This window comes from Ochotona princeps, chromosome 3, assembly GCF_030435755.1.
Source record: "Ochotona princeps isolate mOchPri1 chromosome 3, mOchPri1.hap1, whole genome shotgun sequence".
NCBI classification, from domain to species: Eukaryota; Metazoa; Chordata; class Mammalia; order Lagomorpha; family Ochotonidae; genus Ochotona; species Ochotona princeps.
In genome coordinates this window covers 36032850-36052371 of record NC_080834.1, presented here as the reverse complement: position 1 = coordinate 36052371, position 19522 = coordinate 36032850, and the positions used below count along the sequence as shown (strand labels likewise).

The 19522-nt window shown below is 43.6% G+C and overlaps 1 protein-coding gene across 5 annotated transcripts in view; it reads right to left on the bottom strand.

Moving 5' to 3' along the window:
- Positions 1-19522, bottom strand: part of TIAM1 (TIAM Rac1 associated GEF 1) — a 198360-nt gene that overhangs the window by 132792 nt on the left and 46046 nt on the right. For 2 of the 5 annotated variants that reach the window (XM_058661716.1, XM_058661717.1), the window contains one exon: positions 12232-12393. In XM_058661716.1, the coding sequence (XP_058517699.1) occupies positions 12232-12285 (54 nt within the window). In that variant the 5' untranslated portion in view covers positions 12286-12393. Of the gene's footprint in view, positions 1-1985; positions 2960-12231; positions 12394-19522 lie in introns of those variants that run through there. The other 3 variants (XM_058661713.1, XM_058661715.1, XM_058661714.1) reach the window with 2 other exon arrangements.

Genomic DNA, 19522 nt, shown 5'->3' with positions numbered 1-19522 from the left:
GCGAGTCTCCAGGCACCCCTCTACTATTGTTCTGTCCTCTCTTATTTCCTTGAATATGTCCTCTCTGCTTCATCCTGATTAAATGTTTTTCCATCTGTTTAAATGGTCCTTATCCTATTCCGCCATCTTGATTCTCCCTGGATCGCAGCTTGTGACCAAAGTTCACAGAGTGTGTGTAACCTAGCACTGTTACTGATCTCACTCCACTTTCAACAGTGGATGTCAGTGCATCCTTCTCCAGACTCATAAGGACAGGAAGTAGACTACTCCTGCAACACCAAACAGACACTGCCTTCAAGACAGCCCTCTAGTGCCTTCCAGGTTAGCCTGAAGTGGGTCACCTGCTGCCATGACCTGCCAAATTGACAGTTAGGGAGCAGCCCTCAGAGGGCAGAGAGAAGCTTCTCAGGGGGAGAGGGTATCCTTCCATTTTCGCCATTGTAAGCTCAATTCAGAAAAGAGATGGGGGGTGGTTAAAGATTCAGGGGTTGCATCCAGATGTAAGCAGCAAGCTCACCTTCTCAGACCACAGATTCAGCCTTTCCTTTGATATAAGATTTTGATTCAAATGCCAAATCAAAAGACTGTACAACCCATATAAATTAACAATAATGATGAAAAGCTCATAAATCCCTAACTAGCTGCTTCCTAAGTACTTCATATGTTAGTTCATCCTGGTTTCTAAAAATCATTATCCTATTATCTCCACCTGATAGATGAACAAATCAAGGTGACAAGAGGATGAATTTCCTGCCCAAGACCCTCCAGATAAGAATCAGTGAAGCCAGGATGCCTGCCTTGCTAACATACTATCAGCAAAACCTGTCCTCATGATGAAACACGGATATCTAAGACCAGCTTCCCTTTTCCCTGAACCCCAACCCCTCACTCCCAGCCCTTCACCATCTGCCGATTGACAAAAATGGACCTCAACATGCTCATCTGACTTGCCCTGGGGCAAGACCACAGGCAGCAGTGCTATCTCCTATTGGACAGATCACAGTGCAGTCAGCATTGGTCTTTGTGGTCACCCTGATGGCTGATATGTCTTTCAATGTGAATAGACCCAGTCTGGATTTTGAATACAAAGCACCATCTAGAAATTCCCTCATTACCCTCCATATGAGCTAAGACTCCCTAAACTCTTACCACAGGAGGAAAAACAAACAAAACAGAAAAGACTAAGAGCTTGCAGAGTCAAATTATTTTTAATTATCCTAGTATTAGTCACCAGTGCTGAGTGAGCCCTCCTTTCACTAGTAAGACACTTTCTAACTCTTTTAAAGACTCGTGTATTTATTACTAGCCACCAAAGAAGACAAACTGAGCATCCTCAGCCCTAATGTGCAGAGGAACCACTAGAAGTTAGGGTTTGCCCAAGGTCAAGAACGAGTTGGCTGCAAAGTAGTAACTGGAACCCACCCACATTATTCCTTCCGCTAAACCTCCCTCCAGAGATGGGTTTGGCCGGCATTGCAAAGAACAGGAAATTGAAATGGCTCCTGGTAAGGCAGCAAGCCTGCCAACCCTGGAGAGGAGCTGACAAGTGACCTGAGCCCGCCCTGAATTAAAATTGGCTCCCTAAAGGAGTTGCCAATGAACCTCTTCCCACCTGCTGCCATGAAGATGTAAACTCCAGAGTCTACAACCCACCATGCCTGCTTATGTACAGAAGGGACCAAGTTAGAACGACAGCTTGAATGACTGAGATGCTGTTGGAAACTGAGTTGCAGAAGGAGGGAGTTTCCCAACATGAACTTACGGGCTTCACTCCCACTCCCATCACACTCTCCACACACACTTCCTTTCATCTCCCCTTCCCTCCTTAACCACACAACCAGCAGCCAGCAGCACTAGCTACAGCAGCCAACAGGTAAACAGGACAAAACCCAAATGAAAGATGGGAATCACGTAAGAGCATAATCATGCATTTCCAGAGTCATGCACCATTTCCAAAATATTGAAACAGGTTTCAATAACTTTACCTGAGTTGTTTTTGCTCTTCTGCCTTGCATGCTGTTGCTATGGCTAATCTGTGGGTTGGTGGCACCCTCCGAAAGACAGTGAGATTTCCGACAGGGAAGTGTGTTATAATTACTGTACGGAGGAGTCTCATCGGCAGCAGCTGGTGGCATCTTATGGTTTGCAAGATCAGGAATATTAGACACCAAATTCCGACAACAGCCAGCAAATTTGCTCCTGGGTCCTCCGTTTGCTGTCACCCCTGAGTTTTTCGGAGCATACAAGTCACCCAGGGAATTGGCACGCTGACAGGTGCTGAGCTGCCGCGGACTCGTCTGTGTTTCCATCCCCCGAGCCTCCTCGCACTCCTTCTCTTCGGCGGAACCCAAGATTTCTTCGTTGCTTGTTAAATGTTCTTGGCTCAGATCGGAGAGTGAGAATTCCAGGCTATCCTCCCGCCAGATGTCTGCAGATTTCGAGCGTTTCTTCTTAAAGCTCGCCGTCTCCATGAAAGTGGGTCCATTGGAGGTAAAAAGATGCTGCCTCCTGCCTCCCTCAGCCAAGTACGTAGCGTCATCCCCGTAGAGCCTGCTCTCCTCCGAATCTGGCATGCTCTGCACAGAGGCTGCGGTGAGGACAATGCTGCTGTCGACACTGGGCGTGACAGAGGAATCTGTGTAAGACACAGGTCTCAAGCCCATATCCACACGGTCCACCCAGATGGGGCTCCCAAAGTCCTCAAGGGTCCCCTCCTGGGAGAAGGGCTCCAGGCCATTTTCGGCCAGGGATTGTGGGATGCTGGGGGTGCTGCTGGATCGCGTGCTCACTTCAGAGTTTCTGTGGATCACCTTTCCGGAGGATGCGTGCCTTGCCCGCCGTGTCTTGTGCGAGAGGCGCAGTGAACGGGACGTGTGCTTCCGCCCCAGGCTGGCATGCTTTTCTCCATAAAACTCATGCGCTACTGTTTGACTTTCTGCGTTTCCCATGGTTTTATGGTCTGTAGCAAAGGGAGGAGGGAGAAGCGCATAAGTGAGTCACTATGAATACGGGGACACGGGGAATGGCAGAGCAGGTTAGGTAAGTAACAGTACATCCTTATGCACCTGGTGGGTACTAGGGACTTTTACCTGGTAGCAGGTACTGACTGACAATATCTGCTGAGCTTGCGCTCTGAGGGCACAGAAACACCATCATTAGAGAATGAGACTCCTCTTTCCCCAGGGGGTCAGTGCCTGTGGAACAGTGTAGTTTTGTATTTGGATAGGCAGCAACTCTGCTCTCCCATTCTGTTTTCCTAAACTCCCCAGTTCTAAAGTCCTACCCAGATGCATAAATAGAAAACTCTAAAAGAACAGAGGTGTGCACCAAAGGTGCAATTTTGTTTGAAATGATTTATCTATGTTAAAAAAAATTTTTTCAGAGAGTATTTAGTGACCTCCCCCCAAGTCTTCCAAGGGCTGTGACCTTTTGGGGGGGGGAGGTGGAGGCCCCTGCAAGCAGTGGGGGGGGGGGGGGGCTTTTCTTGGATTCTAAACATACTTCAAAATCCTAATCAAAAAATGAAAAACTTGATGATGTGTATCTGATCAATTCCTCCTAATGATATTAATGCCACAAAGATGAAAGGTTTTAACCTTTAAATTTCACAACATCCTGAAAATCTTGACCTTGGTGGATTTTCAGAGGGATATGGAGTGGCAGTAAAGATACGGGCAAAACAAAGCAGCAACGCAGCCCAGCACCAGACTAACGGGCTTCTGCCTGGATGGAAGCCCAACCCCAGACATTCATCTGACACAGAGGGATTCACACCATCGACCACAGGTGAATCAGTCCTGTTTGGCTACACAGCTTAACTCAGGTCTCTGCTGAACACTCTCCCAGGCTTTCTCCCTGATTCAGTGACACAGTCCTGTTACCACAGCATGTATGAGGCAAATCTTCAAAGCTAGACAATGACACTCAGCATACCCTCCCCGGGCCACCGGGTCTCCCTGTAACACTTCCTACTTTGACATTATCCCCCAGTACTCAAACAGGGGCAGGTCCTAACAGAACAACCCCGACAAGGCTCAAGTCCCCTCTGTGAAATGGAATCATACTTGCAGAAGACTTACACACATCTTCCCACATGCTCTAAATCATCCACAGATGACTCACCCTTCCTAATGCTATGTAAGTCGCCCTTATATTGTACTGGTAGGAATAAATAGCAAGACAAAAAAGTCTGTCTGTGTTCAGTATGGGGGCAAATGTTCTGAATGCTTTTGAGCTGTGCTTCACGGACTTTGTATGTACTCTGTAAATACAGACATTCACTACTTAGGGTGACACAGGAAAATAGCTGGAAAGGCAAGAAAAAGAATAACTGTGCATATCACTGAGCTGATCACTTTGGCACCTACATAGCTACGGATTTAGAAATACACACACACACATCCGGGAGGTTAACTAGGTCACCACCTGGAACAACAACATCCCATATTGGAATGCTGGTTCAAGTTCTGCTTCCTCTGTGTCTAATCCATCTATCTGCTAAAATACAAACACGGGGGGTAGCAAGTGATGGCTCAGGTATTTGGGTCCCTATAACCTACATGGAAAACCAAATGGAGTTTGCTAGCTCCTGGCTTCAGCCTGACCTAGAACCAGGTATGTAGGCATTTCAGGAATGAACCAGCAAATGGAAGGTCTGTGTGTGTGTGTGTGTGTGTGTGTGTGTGTGTGTGTGTGTGTGTGTGTTTCAAGTAAATAAATAAGAAGAATGAATGACAAAGATTTGCTGAGCACCTAAAATATTCACAAAGCCAGATATACAGAAACAAATACTATGACACATTCCTTCTCTTGGGACAGGGAAGACATTCAATAAACAAAAATGGAAACTGCATCACAAGGAAATGAGAAATGATGCGATCTGTGACCAGTGGAAAGAGATTAAAAGAGATCAAAACAGCTTGGGATTTGGTATACCTTCAGTGATTCCGGAATCACTCTATAATTCCACGCTTCAGCCTAAATCATTGTGTACACGTTCTCCAAAGGACATCTTTAGAGAAATAAAATTTGTGACAACAAGAAGGAAAAAAAAAAAACTTCCACTTTCTGCTCCTTTAAGTTCAAGAGGTAAGACACCAAAGCACCAGATGTTACACTAAGCCCCTAGTGGAATATTCCCAGCCGGGTCACACATCTATGGTTCTCCGAGGGAATTTTCAAAAAGAGAATCTCCTCTTTATTAGCACAAGTATCTTTCAAAATAGTATGTTTATACTTTGCTGGCTGGTATCTTTAAGAAGCAAGGGAAAAATACAAAAGCATAAAGAACACAAAAAGACCAACTGTCCACAGTACTTGTGTTATCTGAACTCCTAAGAATACCACATGCTGCATTTTTTTACAAGTGAAATAAACAAATGACGCATTTCAGCAACACCTTTCAAGGCCGTGACCAATTTTTGTTTTTGATTTTTGTAAAAGCAGAAATTAACTTCCCTGTTTGTGTCTATGAAAATACGTTTAGCCAATTAAAAAAAAACACAACAAATGTCACAGCCTCATTTCAACTAACAGAGGAGCAAATTTAAAAGAACAACACTGTGTAATGAAATTAGCAGAACGGATGAACAGGCGCAACTGTCGCCTCAAAGTTACTAAAGGATACGTGATCCTATCAAATAGAGCAAACATTTGCAAATATAAATTGGTAGAAAATATTTTTCTTTCTTTTTTTTTTTTTGACAGATACATTTTCACCAACCACTGTTTGGTTAGGCTTGCTGCTGCCAACAAAAACTAATCAAGCTAAAAGCTTCTGGAGAGATTTCCAAAAGGAAATGGCCCCAACCTTCCAGAATTCCAGTACACACCATATATCACACTGACAGGTCTGTGATATTAACAGCATTCTTAGTAGCAAGATACTTTATAGCTAAGGTAGGGGATAAGTTATTGTCACAGTCAGAACCAGAACGAGGAGAAGGCCAAATGCCCCAAACCCTTCAAAAGCAACTTTCAGAGAGTGAATGAGTGTAGGAAGTTGGAGCAGGAAAGGACAGTGAGAAGCATGAAGGCCCACGTGGGTTCTGAAATATCATCAACATGAAAAATTCACATTGCTCATAGCTGATAGGAGATGTCCTCTCTTCTTTCAGGGTCAACCTCTGCTGACCACCCCTTCCCCCGTCAGCAACCCCAGGTTCTAATTCTGTAGCTTCTACCACTTCCTCCGCATGACTACCAGCCCAGTGACTCTGTATTCTAACCTTCCTGGTCCTGTTCATTTTGTTTCAAGTAAAAACCAAAGACTAGAAACACCGCACTTGTGGTAATGAATTGCCTCAACAAAGTACAACAATGGGGAGAGAAAATAACAAGAAGGTCAGAAAAACGGTACAGGATGAGCTTCCTGAAATCTAGAAGGAAAGACTCTGAAATGTTGCAAAAATCTAGGACTTTGCGTGCCTGCATGACACCACAAATGGAAAATTCCTCACCTGATTTCACTGGACAATAAAAGTCAAAATTCAGACACACTAAAAATACTTTATAAAATTATCTTCAGGCCATGAGAATAATGTATACACAAAACATAAAACAATTGTGTCATTTATCCTAGGTCCCATCACCAGGATATCTCATTGTCTTATACGCAAATATTCCAAAACCTGGGGCGGGGAGGGGAGAGTGGGATTCAAAATACGAAACACTTCCAGTCCCAAGCCTTTTGGATAAGGGAATCCTCAAACTGGAGTAGATTTCTAGCCTGAAAACATGATCTGCTTTAAGTTCACTGAACTCTCAGTTTTAGACAATGGCTCATTCTTGCAGAATGTTAGCAGCCCCATGTGTTTCTCCCATTGGGTGGTAAGCAGTAGGGAGTAGACAGGATTTTAGCGTAAGAAAAACTCACGATCTATACACTTCCGGGCCGCCTTCTCATACTTTGCTTTCTTTTTTTGCTGTTACAGATTCTTGTTTTGCTAGTCTGACTGGATCTTCCTCTTTCTTCTGTCTAGATCTTTCCTGTCCAGCTCCCTTCACCAAATTCCCCACCGTGGCTCTCCCTGGTATCCCTCTTGGAGACCTCAATGCCTCTCGCTTCTTCTGCTTTTCTCTGAGTATAATGAATGATATAGTTAACTTACTTTTCTTTTTTTGTTCTCTACCCTTCTACACTATAACTGAAATAGAAGTGATGAAAGTTTTACTTAGGCTGAGTCCTCCTTGCTTAGAACATAGTTTGAAAGGCAGTGGGTGTTCAATTAAAAAAAAAAATTCTCCTTATCAGCAGGTCCCACATCTATGGATTCAACCAACCAGATTGAAAACATTTGGACCAAAAATCATGTAATATGCTAAATATGCACAGACATGCATTTTATTCTCACTATTCCTTAAATACTGCAGCATAATAGATATTTACATAGCATTTACAATGCATTACGTATTTTACTAAACTAGAGCTAATGTAAAATATATGGAAGGATGTACATTAGATTCTGAGCAAATAATATGCTGTTTCAGGGAAGGCACTTGAGCACTTAGAGATTCCGGTACCCATACAAAGTTCTGACTCAGTTCTCTCAGATATCAAGTTACAACCATAGAAACAGCTGAATATGTCTTAAACTAAAATGTGAAAGCCCACACAACCACAATAAAGTATTGACAGAAACATCTCAGGGTGTCCACTGGATACAGCATACGCCATCTTAAACACACCATTCTCTTCTGAGGAGCACAGGTATCCAATGAGCTTGCTGCACTCTGGGCCCCTTCCCTCCACCAACTTCTATAGGTTTTTTAGTCTGCACAGCTGCGATTGAGATTGTCCTGACCTGTAACCTGGGGAGAGGGGCTCAGCTTGTGCTCCATGGTGTCCCCAGCCCCCCAATACCTGGGGAAACAATGAAGGGTTCCCTCCTGCCTCATTCCAGCTCATTCTCATCTTTAATTGCTAGATTCTCTTCCTCCTCCTTTTAGACTCACTGATTTGCTGAAGGAAGGGTGGGAATGGGTTAAGGGTTGAAAGGGCATTCTCTCCCCAAAGTCAGGGAAATCAGTAAAAAAGCTACTCAAGTCTTAAGATGACCCAGAAAGGAAAAAATGGGGTTAAAGGAAACATTGCTGTACAGGGGGCAAGTGTGTTGTAAGAAACGGGTCTGAAGATCAAGATATTCCGGGCCCAGGAATCAAGGCCAGTAGCATAGCTGTGACTTTGACATTCTTGCCAACACCATGGTCTGCCTCCTTCAGAGTGATAAGTTACACATGATCACAGGTAACTGCTCCAAATGCCTTTAAATTCTATTGAACTAAATACAATATGAAGGAATTAAAAGGCATCTTACAGAACTTCATCAAGATACACTAGGATTATTGATTAGGGTGGCTCACACAAACATTACACAGGAGTTATTCTCATGGGATGCTTTAACTTACTAAGCATTATGCAGTTATTCAGAACTATATTCACACTGAAACAAAGTCAAATTTCTAGATTTTTATTTTATAGTTCTTGTAAGATGCAATCATTATGGAAGACTAGGTGTCAGTTATATTTCTTACAGTTTCCTGTGACTCTATCACCATCTCATAAAAAAAAAAAAATTAAACAAACCAAGCTTTAACTAGCACTACCTGGATGATTCCAGTTAAAGAAAATTTTAGTTTTAAAGTGATGATTGTGGCAAAATTAGTCTTTGGATCCACCACCCCCCCTTAAAACTGAAAAAAAAAAACCACCTAAAATAGTCTAATTTCAATGATAAGCTAATAAAAATAAACATTTATTGGGCACAATTTAGCAAAATGAAATCAGAAAATAGAAGAAATATAAGACAAACAAATCAACAGTCCTGAATGAAGTTAGGGGTAGAGGAGAGGAAAAGAGAGAGAGGGAGAAAGAGAGAGAGAGAGAGAGAGAGAAAGAGAGAGAGAGAGAGAGAGAGAGAGAGAGAGAGAGAGAGAGAGAGAGAGAGAGAGAACAAAACTCTGTAATATACTCTGTTACTCCACATGGGAACCTGGTAGCCAGAGATCGTACGGGGATCTCAGAGAAAAGGGAACTGGAAAAAGACCTCCCCTAACGCAGTCAACATATGCATACAAGCCGCAGGCTCATCACTGAGACACCAGATCTGGACTAAACCACAACAAACAGCATCAGGATGTAAAGCACAGCCCAGCCCTCAGACCAACGCCTGAGTGACGCGAGAGACAGAAACCCAAGGTAGCGGAGAAAAGACTCTGAAATTGAAACTGCTGTGAAACTCGCCACCCAACCAAGGTGAGACAGAACTTGCAATCTGGTCCCAGCTGGGTTGGCTGCCTGAGGAAACAGTAACAGGGAAAACTCAATCTTCTACATATGCCCTTAGCAAGATCTTCAGTCTCCCAACATAAATTCCTAACACCTATGCTGCACTGAAGAGCCTGGGAAATCTGTCAGTAGATGTCAGCTTCAAAGAGACCAGACTCCCTGGAGTTATTCTACAATGACTTTTAAAACAGCTATCATAACCATCAAACCATGCTTCCTAAGGAATGGTAAACACACTTACATGAACAAAAACTTGCTTAGCATTGTGCATGCACAATTATAAATTACAAATATCAACGATGCAGAGAAACACAACACAAACAAAACGGAAGTAAACCCTGGGCAGCAATTGTTAACCATGGTAACTGTGAATTTTTATAGTGCTTCAGGTGAAAACATTACAACCCATAGAAAGCCATACTTTCAAAGTGCTCAACAGACAAACCAAGGAAAGATATTTCCACAATCACAAGCTGTTGAGAGGACAGAGAAGGAGGGAATACAAAGATACAAGAGACTCTGGAATGCACTTCCGCACAGTGATGACTAAGGTTTGGTCGACTGGGCATATCTAGAATGCCTGGGCTTAGGAGTGAGTTGGATTTAGGGAGTTTTTTAGATTTTGGAATGCTTGCTTATGCATAATAAAATATCTTTAGACAGGACCCAAAATCAAAACAGAAAATCCACCAATGTTTCATATACAACCTCTACATATAGCCTGAAAGTAATTTCATATGACATATTTTAGAAACTCCAAGAATGAAACAAAATTTCACAATAGTGAAGTTCCCACTTCTCCCATCAGGTTGGCAACAGGAAAGTTGGATAGTTAAGATTCTGGATTGAGCGATGCTATGATCAGTTAGCCTAGGACCTTTACATTCAGGTGTAAATGATCACAAAGATGATCCCAACTCCGAGGGACAACACCTCTTCAAAAGCACTCTCCTTATCCCCAAGGAGTAAAACCTCACATTTGAGGTGCAAAGCTCAAGCACGTGAAAGGTGTGTTTAAGAATATAAGTAGATATGTTCCACATGTTCGCAGGTGCTAAATCTTTGTCAAAATTTTACAAGCAACTACTCTGGAGAAATTGTTTATGGGTCATTTTCCTTTTCAGATCTACATTTTGGGAGAATACTTTCTAAAATTTCACTAGGAAATTCACAGCTCATTTTAAGCAAATAAATAAAGCAAACACATCAATTGGATCTGAGTTACTGATTTGATGGTGGTGGAGAAGGGGATGGGGGAGTAATTGAAAAATGAGATTTTGGACACCCTTTCTGACAGCTACAACAAAAAGGCATCAAAAACAAATTTCCAACAGATGGCATAGGGAAACTGTTTAAGATAAAGTACTACTGGGGCCAGCATGGTACCCTAGCAGTTCAAGTCCTCGCCTTGAACGCACTGGGATCCCATATGGGCACCTGCTCATATCCCGGCATCCCAGCTTCCCATTCAGCTCCCTGCTTGAAGGCTGGGAATGCAGTTGAGGATGGTCCAAAGCCTTGGAACTCTGTATCCACATGGGAGACCTGGAAGAAGCTCCTGGTTCCTGGCTTCAGACTGGCTCAGCTCCAGCTTTGGGTCCACTTGGGGAGTGAACCAGTGGACAGAAGATCTTCTTCTCTGTCTCTCCTCCTCTTTGTATATCTAACTTTACAATAAAAATACATAAATCTTAAAAAAATGTACAAATGTTAAGCTTAGACTTAATCACCCATTCTCCTGGTTCCAATGCCACTTTGTCCTCCTGACATGTATGTGCCTGGACACAGTGTGTAATTGTGCAGGGGTATTTAGATACTGACACACATGTCCTATTTTATAAACTCCTTCCACATTTTATTTCATCTCCTGATGGCATTAACAGCTTATCTGTCCTGATATTTATCACCTAACTATGCTGATGTGTTTTGTTCAGTATAGCTCAACTCTTCTATCATGGAGCTGACCTTCTAATGAGGTGTCTTAAAATCTATTAAAATATTAGAACCACATGGAGAACTGGAGAAAATCCAAGTTAAATTGGGTTTGAGTCAAAAGGTAACTGTATAGGTTAGGTTTCTGCACTATTGTTAAGGAAACTGTAAAGTTTCAGCATAAAACACTTAATGAGGTAAGCCACAATTATTAATAATGTGATTTAAATGTAATGATTACCCCACTGTACCTGAAAATAGACCTCTGAAACCGTGAGAGAAAGGGATGAAATGTATTTATTTCAAAGTTAAATTTGAAACGAAAATCACAAGACAACAGATTGCAATTTTAAAATTAGATTCTAGTGGGAGGTCTTGGTTTCAAGCCTGTTTTTTTCCCTACTGGAGGCTGAGCTTGAAGACAGAGGGGGGAAAAGGAGCTAAGATTAAACTGAGACAAAGTTCTGAAAGTTTTCGCTACGCCGTTACAACCCTTGCAAAGAGTTTGCCAAGTCACACACAAATAGTCCTAACACATGACACTAACCCAGAAAGTTTTGCAACAAATAAGAGATGATCTCTGATTCAGGAAAGATTACATTATTTTGAATGTGTTTAGCTTTGCCCTCTCAAGATGATCCAAAGCAAAAATAAAATAGATCATTGTTTTTGAAGTACAATTTTTAAGCCCTTTTTCAAACATAATCCATTATAAAGATGGTGAGGTTCAGGAATGAATGTAAAAGATCCTGAGGGCAATTCACAGGAGCAGAAAAGATTTCACCAGGACTTGCTTTCTCTCAGTTTTTGTTAGTTTTAACACTAATGCTTTTTAAATTGTCAGATGGTGCACCTTTAATCCAAGGAAGTAATTCCAGATTCTTTTTCCCACGAGCTCCACACAACACAGTTAAGTCCAATTCTCATGAAAGGTACCTGTTCCTCCGCTTTGGAAGCACTTCCCCAAATCCACACAAGCATTTACAAGCTCACATACAAATACACGAACCTACCTTAGAAGGCAACAGTGGACCCCAGCCCACCTTGCCGCAGGAGCACTGTGGCATTGAGATATTCCAATGGCAAGATGGCAGGTGCCTGGGGCTGGGCAATGTGTCAACACCTGCCCCCCGGGGTGGCCATCAGAGTCTCATCTGGGACCATGCACTGAAAACCTGGAGAGGAGAGGACAGAGACATCAAGCAGAAAGTAAGTGGTCAGCCAGAAGGAATTTCCTACCAATTCCATGTTCATCAATTCTTTTTTATTTATTCTGTATGAAGTTACACACACCAAATCAGGATCCAACATGTAGCTATACGGGCAGCAGCGTCCTGTCACTGGCCTGATGCACTGGCCTCCCTGACCTCTCTGCCACCCAAGACACCTGCTGACTGGAATCAAATGAGAGACTGAAATGGAAAACACTTCCAGCAGGGACACAGAGAAAATTGCCCATTTCACGGACCCTCCCCTGCAAAAACAGAGGCAGTAAAGAAACAAACATATACATCCAGAACTAAGAGAACAATAGGCAATGTTCCAGTTCCCCTTGATCTAGGAAAATACGGTATTTAACCTTGAAGTTAGTGACTCATGCTTGCAGGGAAGGGAACACAAGATCTGGGCAACACCCCATTATTACCCCCACACTATGTGCCCTTTTCATAATTCCCCATGGCTGTCCTGCTCCTTCCCTTTGCCTAAGCATCCACCTTCAACTGCTCTCTGCACATTTCCAAATTTTCAAAGCAGCTTCCTGAATTGCTTAGGAACTGGCACAAATTAATACTCAACAGCCCATTTATATTGAAATGGACTCATTACCGCGCCAGCTGCCAATAATTTGCAAGGCTGGATTGTTGCTGCCAAAGGAGGCCTGCGGTCGGCTCTCCTTCCTCCTGCACAAGAGAGGCTGGTAATGTGGTTCTTTTTCCTAATACTTAAAAACAATTACACATTCTGTCTACCAGAACTACATTTTTCCTTTCTAAATTCTAGTCCCTGAACTGAAAAATCATATGGGGAGGAAGGTGAACATTGCAGAGTGTTATTTATAAGCCTGCTATACCACCCCCCCACCAAAAAAACAAAGCCAATTGGGTTTGCTATAACATATTTCTCTATATATTGCTGATGGAGAAAAAAAAAGTAGCCATGACCCTGACTGTGGCACTGATCCATGATGTGGAATCACAAGAGTCAAAGAGTTCCATGCTTGTTCTCCTGCAACTAACAGATACCATTAGCAATTGCTCCAAAACATGTGAAATAAAAGACAAGCTTATTTTGGTCTAAATTATTCTAAAATTCATACAATCCAGGGTCTTCCAAAAGTTCATGAAATTAGTATTATGAATAAACTATGGAATGACTTTTTAAAATATCTGGCATGAAAAGACAAATCTCTTTTTGAAGTTACTGATTTGAGTTTCAGAAAAAACAGCTCCTTCCCTGAGAGAGACACATATACACACACATACAAATAGAGTTCTACCGGTTCAGTTATCCAAAGCTTACAACGGCTAGTGATGAGTGAGGGTCAAAGCCAGGAACTGGGAATGTAGTCCAGGTCTTCACTGGGTGGTAGGGAGTCAACTACTCGAGCCACATCACTACACTGGGAAAAGCTGGGAACTGGAACCGGATTCCAGAAGGAAATCCTGCACTCCAAAGAGGGATGCAGGTGTCTTAACCAGCATCTTAAGAACTTGGCCTCAATCCCATTTTCTACCAACTTTTCAAAGTACTCTTATAAGCTAAGGTTACAAAGACTCATTTGGCGTATGACAAGTTAAATCCCATGGCCTTTTTAAGCACGTTCTGGCAAGTCAAGAACTCTTTTTTTTTCATGACCTGTAAAGAACTAGATTTCGCCTTCAAACAGCTACATACCAAGCTTAGTGTTGGCAGTTTGGGCCTGGAGTGAAACCTCCTAGGTGGTCAACTTTGGCTTTGAAAGTCAAATTTTTTACTTGTGGAGTAATCTGGGCCAAACTCTTAATATCAGGCTGTTCCTTGCATAAGTAGGGATAATAGGAGTTCCTAAGCCATTGGGTTGTTGTGGGCATTAAATAAGATCATCCATGTTAGAAAGATCATCTGTGTCTCACAGTTGCTATATGATCAGTTCTCAACAGACATCAGCTACCATTTCCACCCTTGTTTAATACTTTGTAAACCATAAGTGCTATGGGCTGGGCCACAGGGTTTTCCTTAACAGCATACCTACTTCACTGAGAATACAACTATGCTGTATACTGAATAAAATCAGTGACCATATGTTTGCTACACAATAATATGGGTATGCCCAGCGGTAGGCAATTGCCTGGGTTGCCCTATACCTAGACAAATGTTACACTGAACGTTTTAGGAGAAAAGCAGCCAGTAACTGGCAGGTATTCTGGGCCCGGTTAACATCAATTTTGTGTTAGCTATACCAGTGTCCCAGCAGAGCTGCCTACACACACACACACACACACACAGAGGAAAATGGGGATGTATTGGAGTAGGAACTACCAAGGCACATTTGACAGGGGAAGAATGACTTCTGGGGCCTTCCATGGATCTGGCCATTGCACTTGCAAATAGGTGAGGAAGCTGAGACAGAGCAATTTAGAGAGGTGAATCCAGAAAACATGTCTGAGTCAGGTCAAGGCACCTGTGCACATGGAAGGGCTGTGCTGTGCTAAGTAGCATCACCTGCCATCTGCTAGTGGACACAGAAGCTGGAACTAGGGGGCATGTCTGGTTGGGCTAGACCCTGGTACCCCACCTTGAGTGTCAGGCAAGGGGTGGGCCACAACACCCATTATACATTAGAGAATCAGATTTGGGGCAGATTCTATAGGGAAGTTGTAGACTCACCTCTGTGGGACTGTAGCACCCACTGGTTTGCAAAGAACTGGGAGTGGTGACTGGCTGAGTTAGAGTGAACCATGGAACTTGTAACTCACCAAAACTTGTGGGAGCCAGGATTGGGAGGAGGCTGGGTGGGGCTAGGCTGCACCAGCCAGCACCTACAAAGGCTGGGACTGAGGACAAACCATGCCTAGCAGGGCTGCTGTACCTGCCAGAACGCATGAGATCCAGGGCTGGGAGCGGGCCTGATAGGAGAATTTGTGGAACTCCTCTATCAGGCTGCAGTTGCCACTGGAAAGCATAAGAGCTGGGGGTGGGTAAGGTTCATCTGAGCTACAGCACCCAAGGGTGTACATGAGAGCCAGATAGGATGAAAGACAGAATAGGCTAGGCCGCAGCACATGCCAGCACAGGCAAAAATGCAGACTGGGGGTGGGATTGGGGAGGTTATTGGAGATTGCCCTAACTAGGCTATGACACCAGCTGGTGTATGTGAACACTAGGCCACAGCAAGCTGTCAGTTTGCTTGAGAGATGGGCCTGGAGCAAAACGAACTAGGCAGCTGCATCCACCAGTATGTGTACTGGCTGCTGCAAATGACAGACTGAACCTCCCTGCACTAGCTGGTGTACACAAGAGTCAAATATAAGGTCACCCAGGCAAGGTTTCTTGGAGAATTCCCCAATTAGATTGCTGGATTCAAATGCCAGCCACAGGGAAAATCACAAGATATGTGGTCTGACCTTAGAGTGCATATATCAAGACTGCACCTCCTCAGTTGCTGACACCTGTGCAGAGGACAGCATGCTCAGATGCACACAAGGGATGCTCAAGTTCCCTGGCAATAAGGGAAATCCAAATGAAGACAACAATGAGGTACCACCTAACTCCAGGAAGGATGGCACACATACATAATACCACCAACACTTGCTGGCGAGGATGTGGGGAAAAGGGAACCCTTCTCCACTGCTGGTGGGACTGCAGACTTGTACAGCCTCTATGGAAATCAGTTTGGCAAATACTCAAACAACTGAAAATCAACATACCATATGATCCAGCACTCCTAGGGATATATCCAAAACATCTGCTACACAAGAAACCAACTTCCTCCATATCTTGGACCCACCTTAATCAGAGGCCAACATGGGCATGCATCCCTCTCAACTATGTAAATAATATTAAAAATTAAATAAATTAAATAAAAAGAATGTGGGGAATTCACTAATCTACTTGAATAGTTGATATACCCAACACCCCACATCCCGCCCCCCCCCCCCCCACACACACACACATTCTCCCCAGGCTGAGTAAATCCTGCAGGACCAGTCTGCCTGCTCACATTCTCTCCATGTGACCCCTAGTGATGGGAGTTTGACTAAGCCAAGTTTTTTGGTATTGGTCTGATTCATCCTCAACTTAGTCAATTTTTGTGTCGGAGGTCAAATAACCACTTTTCACAGGGAAGTACTGTCTACTGGAGGTGGGGAAGGTTATCACCAAAACTAATCTCTGGCTTCAAAACCTATAAAAAGAGAGTAGAGCGCCAAGTGCCACTGCTCCAACCCTGCAGTATGATTTAGGAAAAAACATTGCAAGTGTCAGTTCATGGTGTTTCCTAAAGTCTGCCAGACTAGAACGTACTTTTTCACCTGCAGTTACACTCATAAGAGATTTTCTGTCATTTTTTTAAGCTTTTGTGAGTTCCAAGAAATCAGAGGGAATACAAAAAAAGGGTATTTTATTTGACCTCAAAATATCCAGGCTATATTATATCCCAGGTTATGTGACCTTAAATGGGTAAACTGTCCAAAAAACCACCTACAAAAATGAGGATACAGGGCCCGGCGGCGTGGCCTAGCGGCTAAAGTCCTCACCTTGAACGCCCCGGGATCCCATATGGGCGCCGGTTCTAATCCCGGCAGCTCCACTTCCCATCCAGCTCCCTGCTTGTGGCCTGGGAAAGCAGTCGAGGACGGCCCAAAGCTTTGGGACACTGCACCCGCGTGGGAGACCCGGAAGAGGTTCCTGGTTCCCGGCATCGGATTGGCGCGCACCGGCCCGTTGCGGCTCACTTGGGGAGTGAAACATCGGATGGAAGATCTTCCTCTCTGTCTCTCCTCCTCTCTGTATATCCGGCTTTCCAATAATAAAATCTTTAAAAAAAAAAATGAGGATACAACATCATCTACTTTATCAACTCCTACCTGGAAGGTTGTTATGAGAAAGCAATGAGAGGATTGATATCAAGCACTATAAACTATGTATGCAGTTCTCACTCTGCTTATCACAATCTGGTGCCCCAAATACTCTCCAACTAACCAGCTAATGAGAATCTGGAAGTTTGTTCTTATCTTAAGGAAAGAGCGAAGGCAAAGCTCATGAATCAAAATCCTGAACATTTATTTCACATGCAGTTAACACCAAAGAGATTTCTTTTCTTTTTTTTTTTTTTCGTATTCATTCTTATTTCCTAAATCAGTATTGAATAGATGGATGTACGGACAGATAGACGGATGGACGGACAGACGGATGGATGGACAGACGGATAGATGGATGGATGGGTGAGAAACTGGGAAGACAGATTACCTAAAGTACTGAAAATTTCAAATAGTTCAGAAATTTAAGGTTAAAGAAAACTCATAATTTTTCTAACTCTGAGAAAGGACTCAAGATTGACTTTCAAGGCTATATAATTTAAAACAACAGAAAAATCAATGCCCGTTGACAGAAACTTCTGCCCATTGACATGTATGAGAGCAGAAGGGGATGTGGGACAGACTGGACTAGTCTGCTGCACATACTGGCAAACCTCGGTAGGGGGCGGGCCTGGAGGAGGTTATTTTGGGTCGCTCTGACTATGCTGTGGCTCCCGCTGGTTTATGTGAGGGCCAAGTGTGTGCTGGGCAGAACCAGGCTGGACTGCAACACCCATTGGTTCCAGTGGAAGACAGCGCTGGAAACAGAACCGACCCAGCAATTGCAGCCACCAGCTGATTGGGGCGATGGACTGTGCCAGGCCCTGTACTTGGTAGTACATACAAGAATCTGGTCTGGGAACACCTCAGGCAGGGTTTCTTTGGGGATGTCCCCAGTCGAACTGCCGGACTCAGAACCGTAGCCATGAAAAGACAGAGGACGGAATGAGTCAATCAAGCACATCAGCTATATGTTGGCAGTGAAAAACCTGGCAATGAAGACTCTTTGATGGACTATGTCAATCAGTGGATTCTTCAACAACCTCATCATGCTTGGAATGGCGAGACTGGCAGCAATTCATAACTGTTGAACTACCAAAACCACTTGAGCAAGACCCTCAGAGCATGCCCTGCATCAGGGACCTGGGGTGGGTGGGAGACCGGGTGGGGCTTCTCCCTTAAAATCCCTCTTTACCTCAGATACATGAAGGAAACAATACGGAAATAATAGTCTTACCCACTTTCCTGCAGCCCTTGAACCTTTTTACCCTAATTAACTTAACTATGTAAAGATTGTCAAAAATATAACAAAAAATGAAAAAGTACAAAAAAAAATAATAACAGAAAAAAAAAATTGCAAAAGAAATGACTGGCTCCTGGCTCCTGGTGGGGAGGAGCTCTAGCTCAGCCTCAGTGTAGTTGGGGACCACACCCCATCTGGTGTAAAGGGTAAGTTCCTCTAAAGGGTGAGGCTGACTGACTTTTATGAAAGCTGAGGTTGCAACCAAGACTCACAAAGGAGAAGCCTCCACCTCCATCTCTTGCGACCACTGAGAGCTCTGGGATGGAGCCAGGATTCTCAGGAATAACCAATCAACTCCTTTACAAAAGCAAAAGAACCATCAGAGGAGCTATACATTCTTATTCGCCCCCCCATCAGTCAATCAAATCAAATCTCTAAAAGTTACCATATCTACAGACTCCCCTGATTGGGAACACTGTAACTCCCTAACAGCAAAAAAATTTTAAGCTGAGCTTACAAGCTGGGAACTATCTACTAAAATAATAACTTTAATTTTACAGCAGTGAATCTCCGCAATAATTAACCAACAGGTTCCCCTGGGAAGGCATTAACATATTTCTTAGGAGCGAATTTGGTACTTTTCAAAATGAAGTAGTAGTATACTTTCCCCACTCAGGGAGATCTACCATTTACGGAAAGCCTACTATCCGTTTGGCACTGTGTTCCTATCTTTAGGCCAAAATACTCTTCTAAGTTTCTCCTAAGTTCTTGCGGTTTATTATCCTCCAGTTATACTTCAGACACCTCCAACTGGCAGCCGCCAATGCACCAGACTCCAACATTGCATCATATACTGTGATGCTCCCTGCTATTGTCATCTGAGGAATGTTGGCAACAAGCTGTCCTCAGGGGCTCTCCCACACAGCTGGCCATCCGACGACCCAACACCCATATAGACCAACCCTAGCAACGGCTCCCACAAGGCCCCAGCTTGCTGCAGTGGGT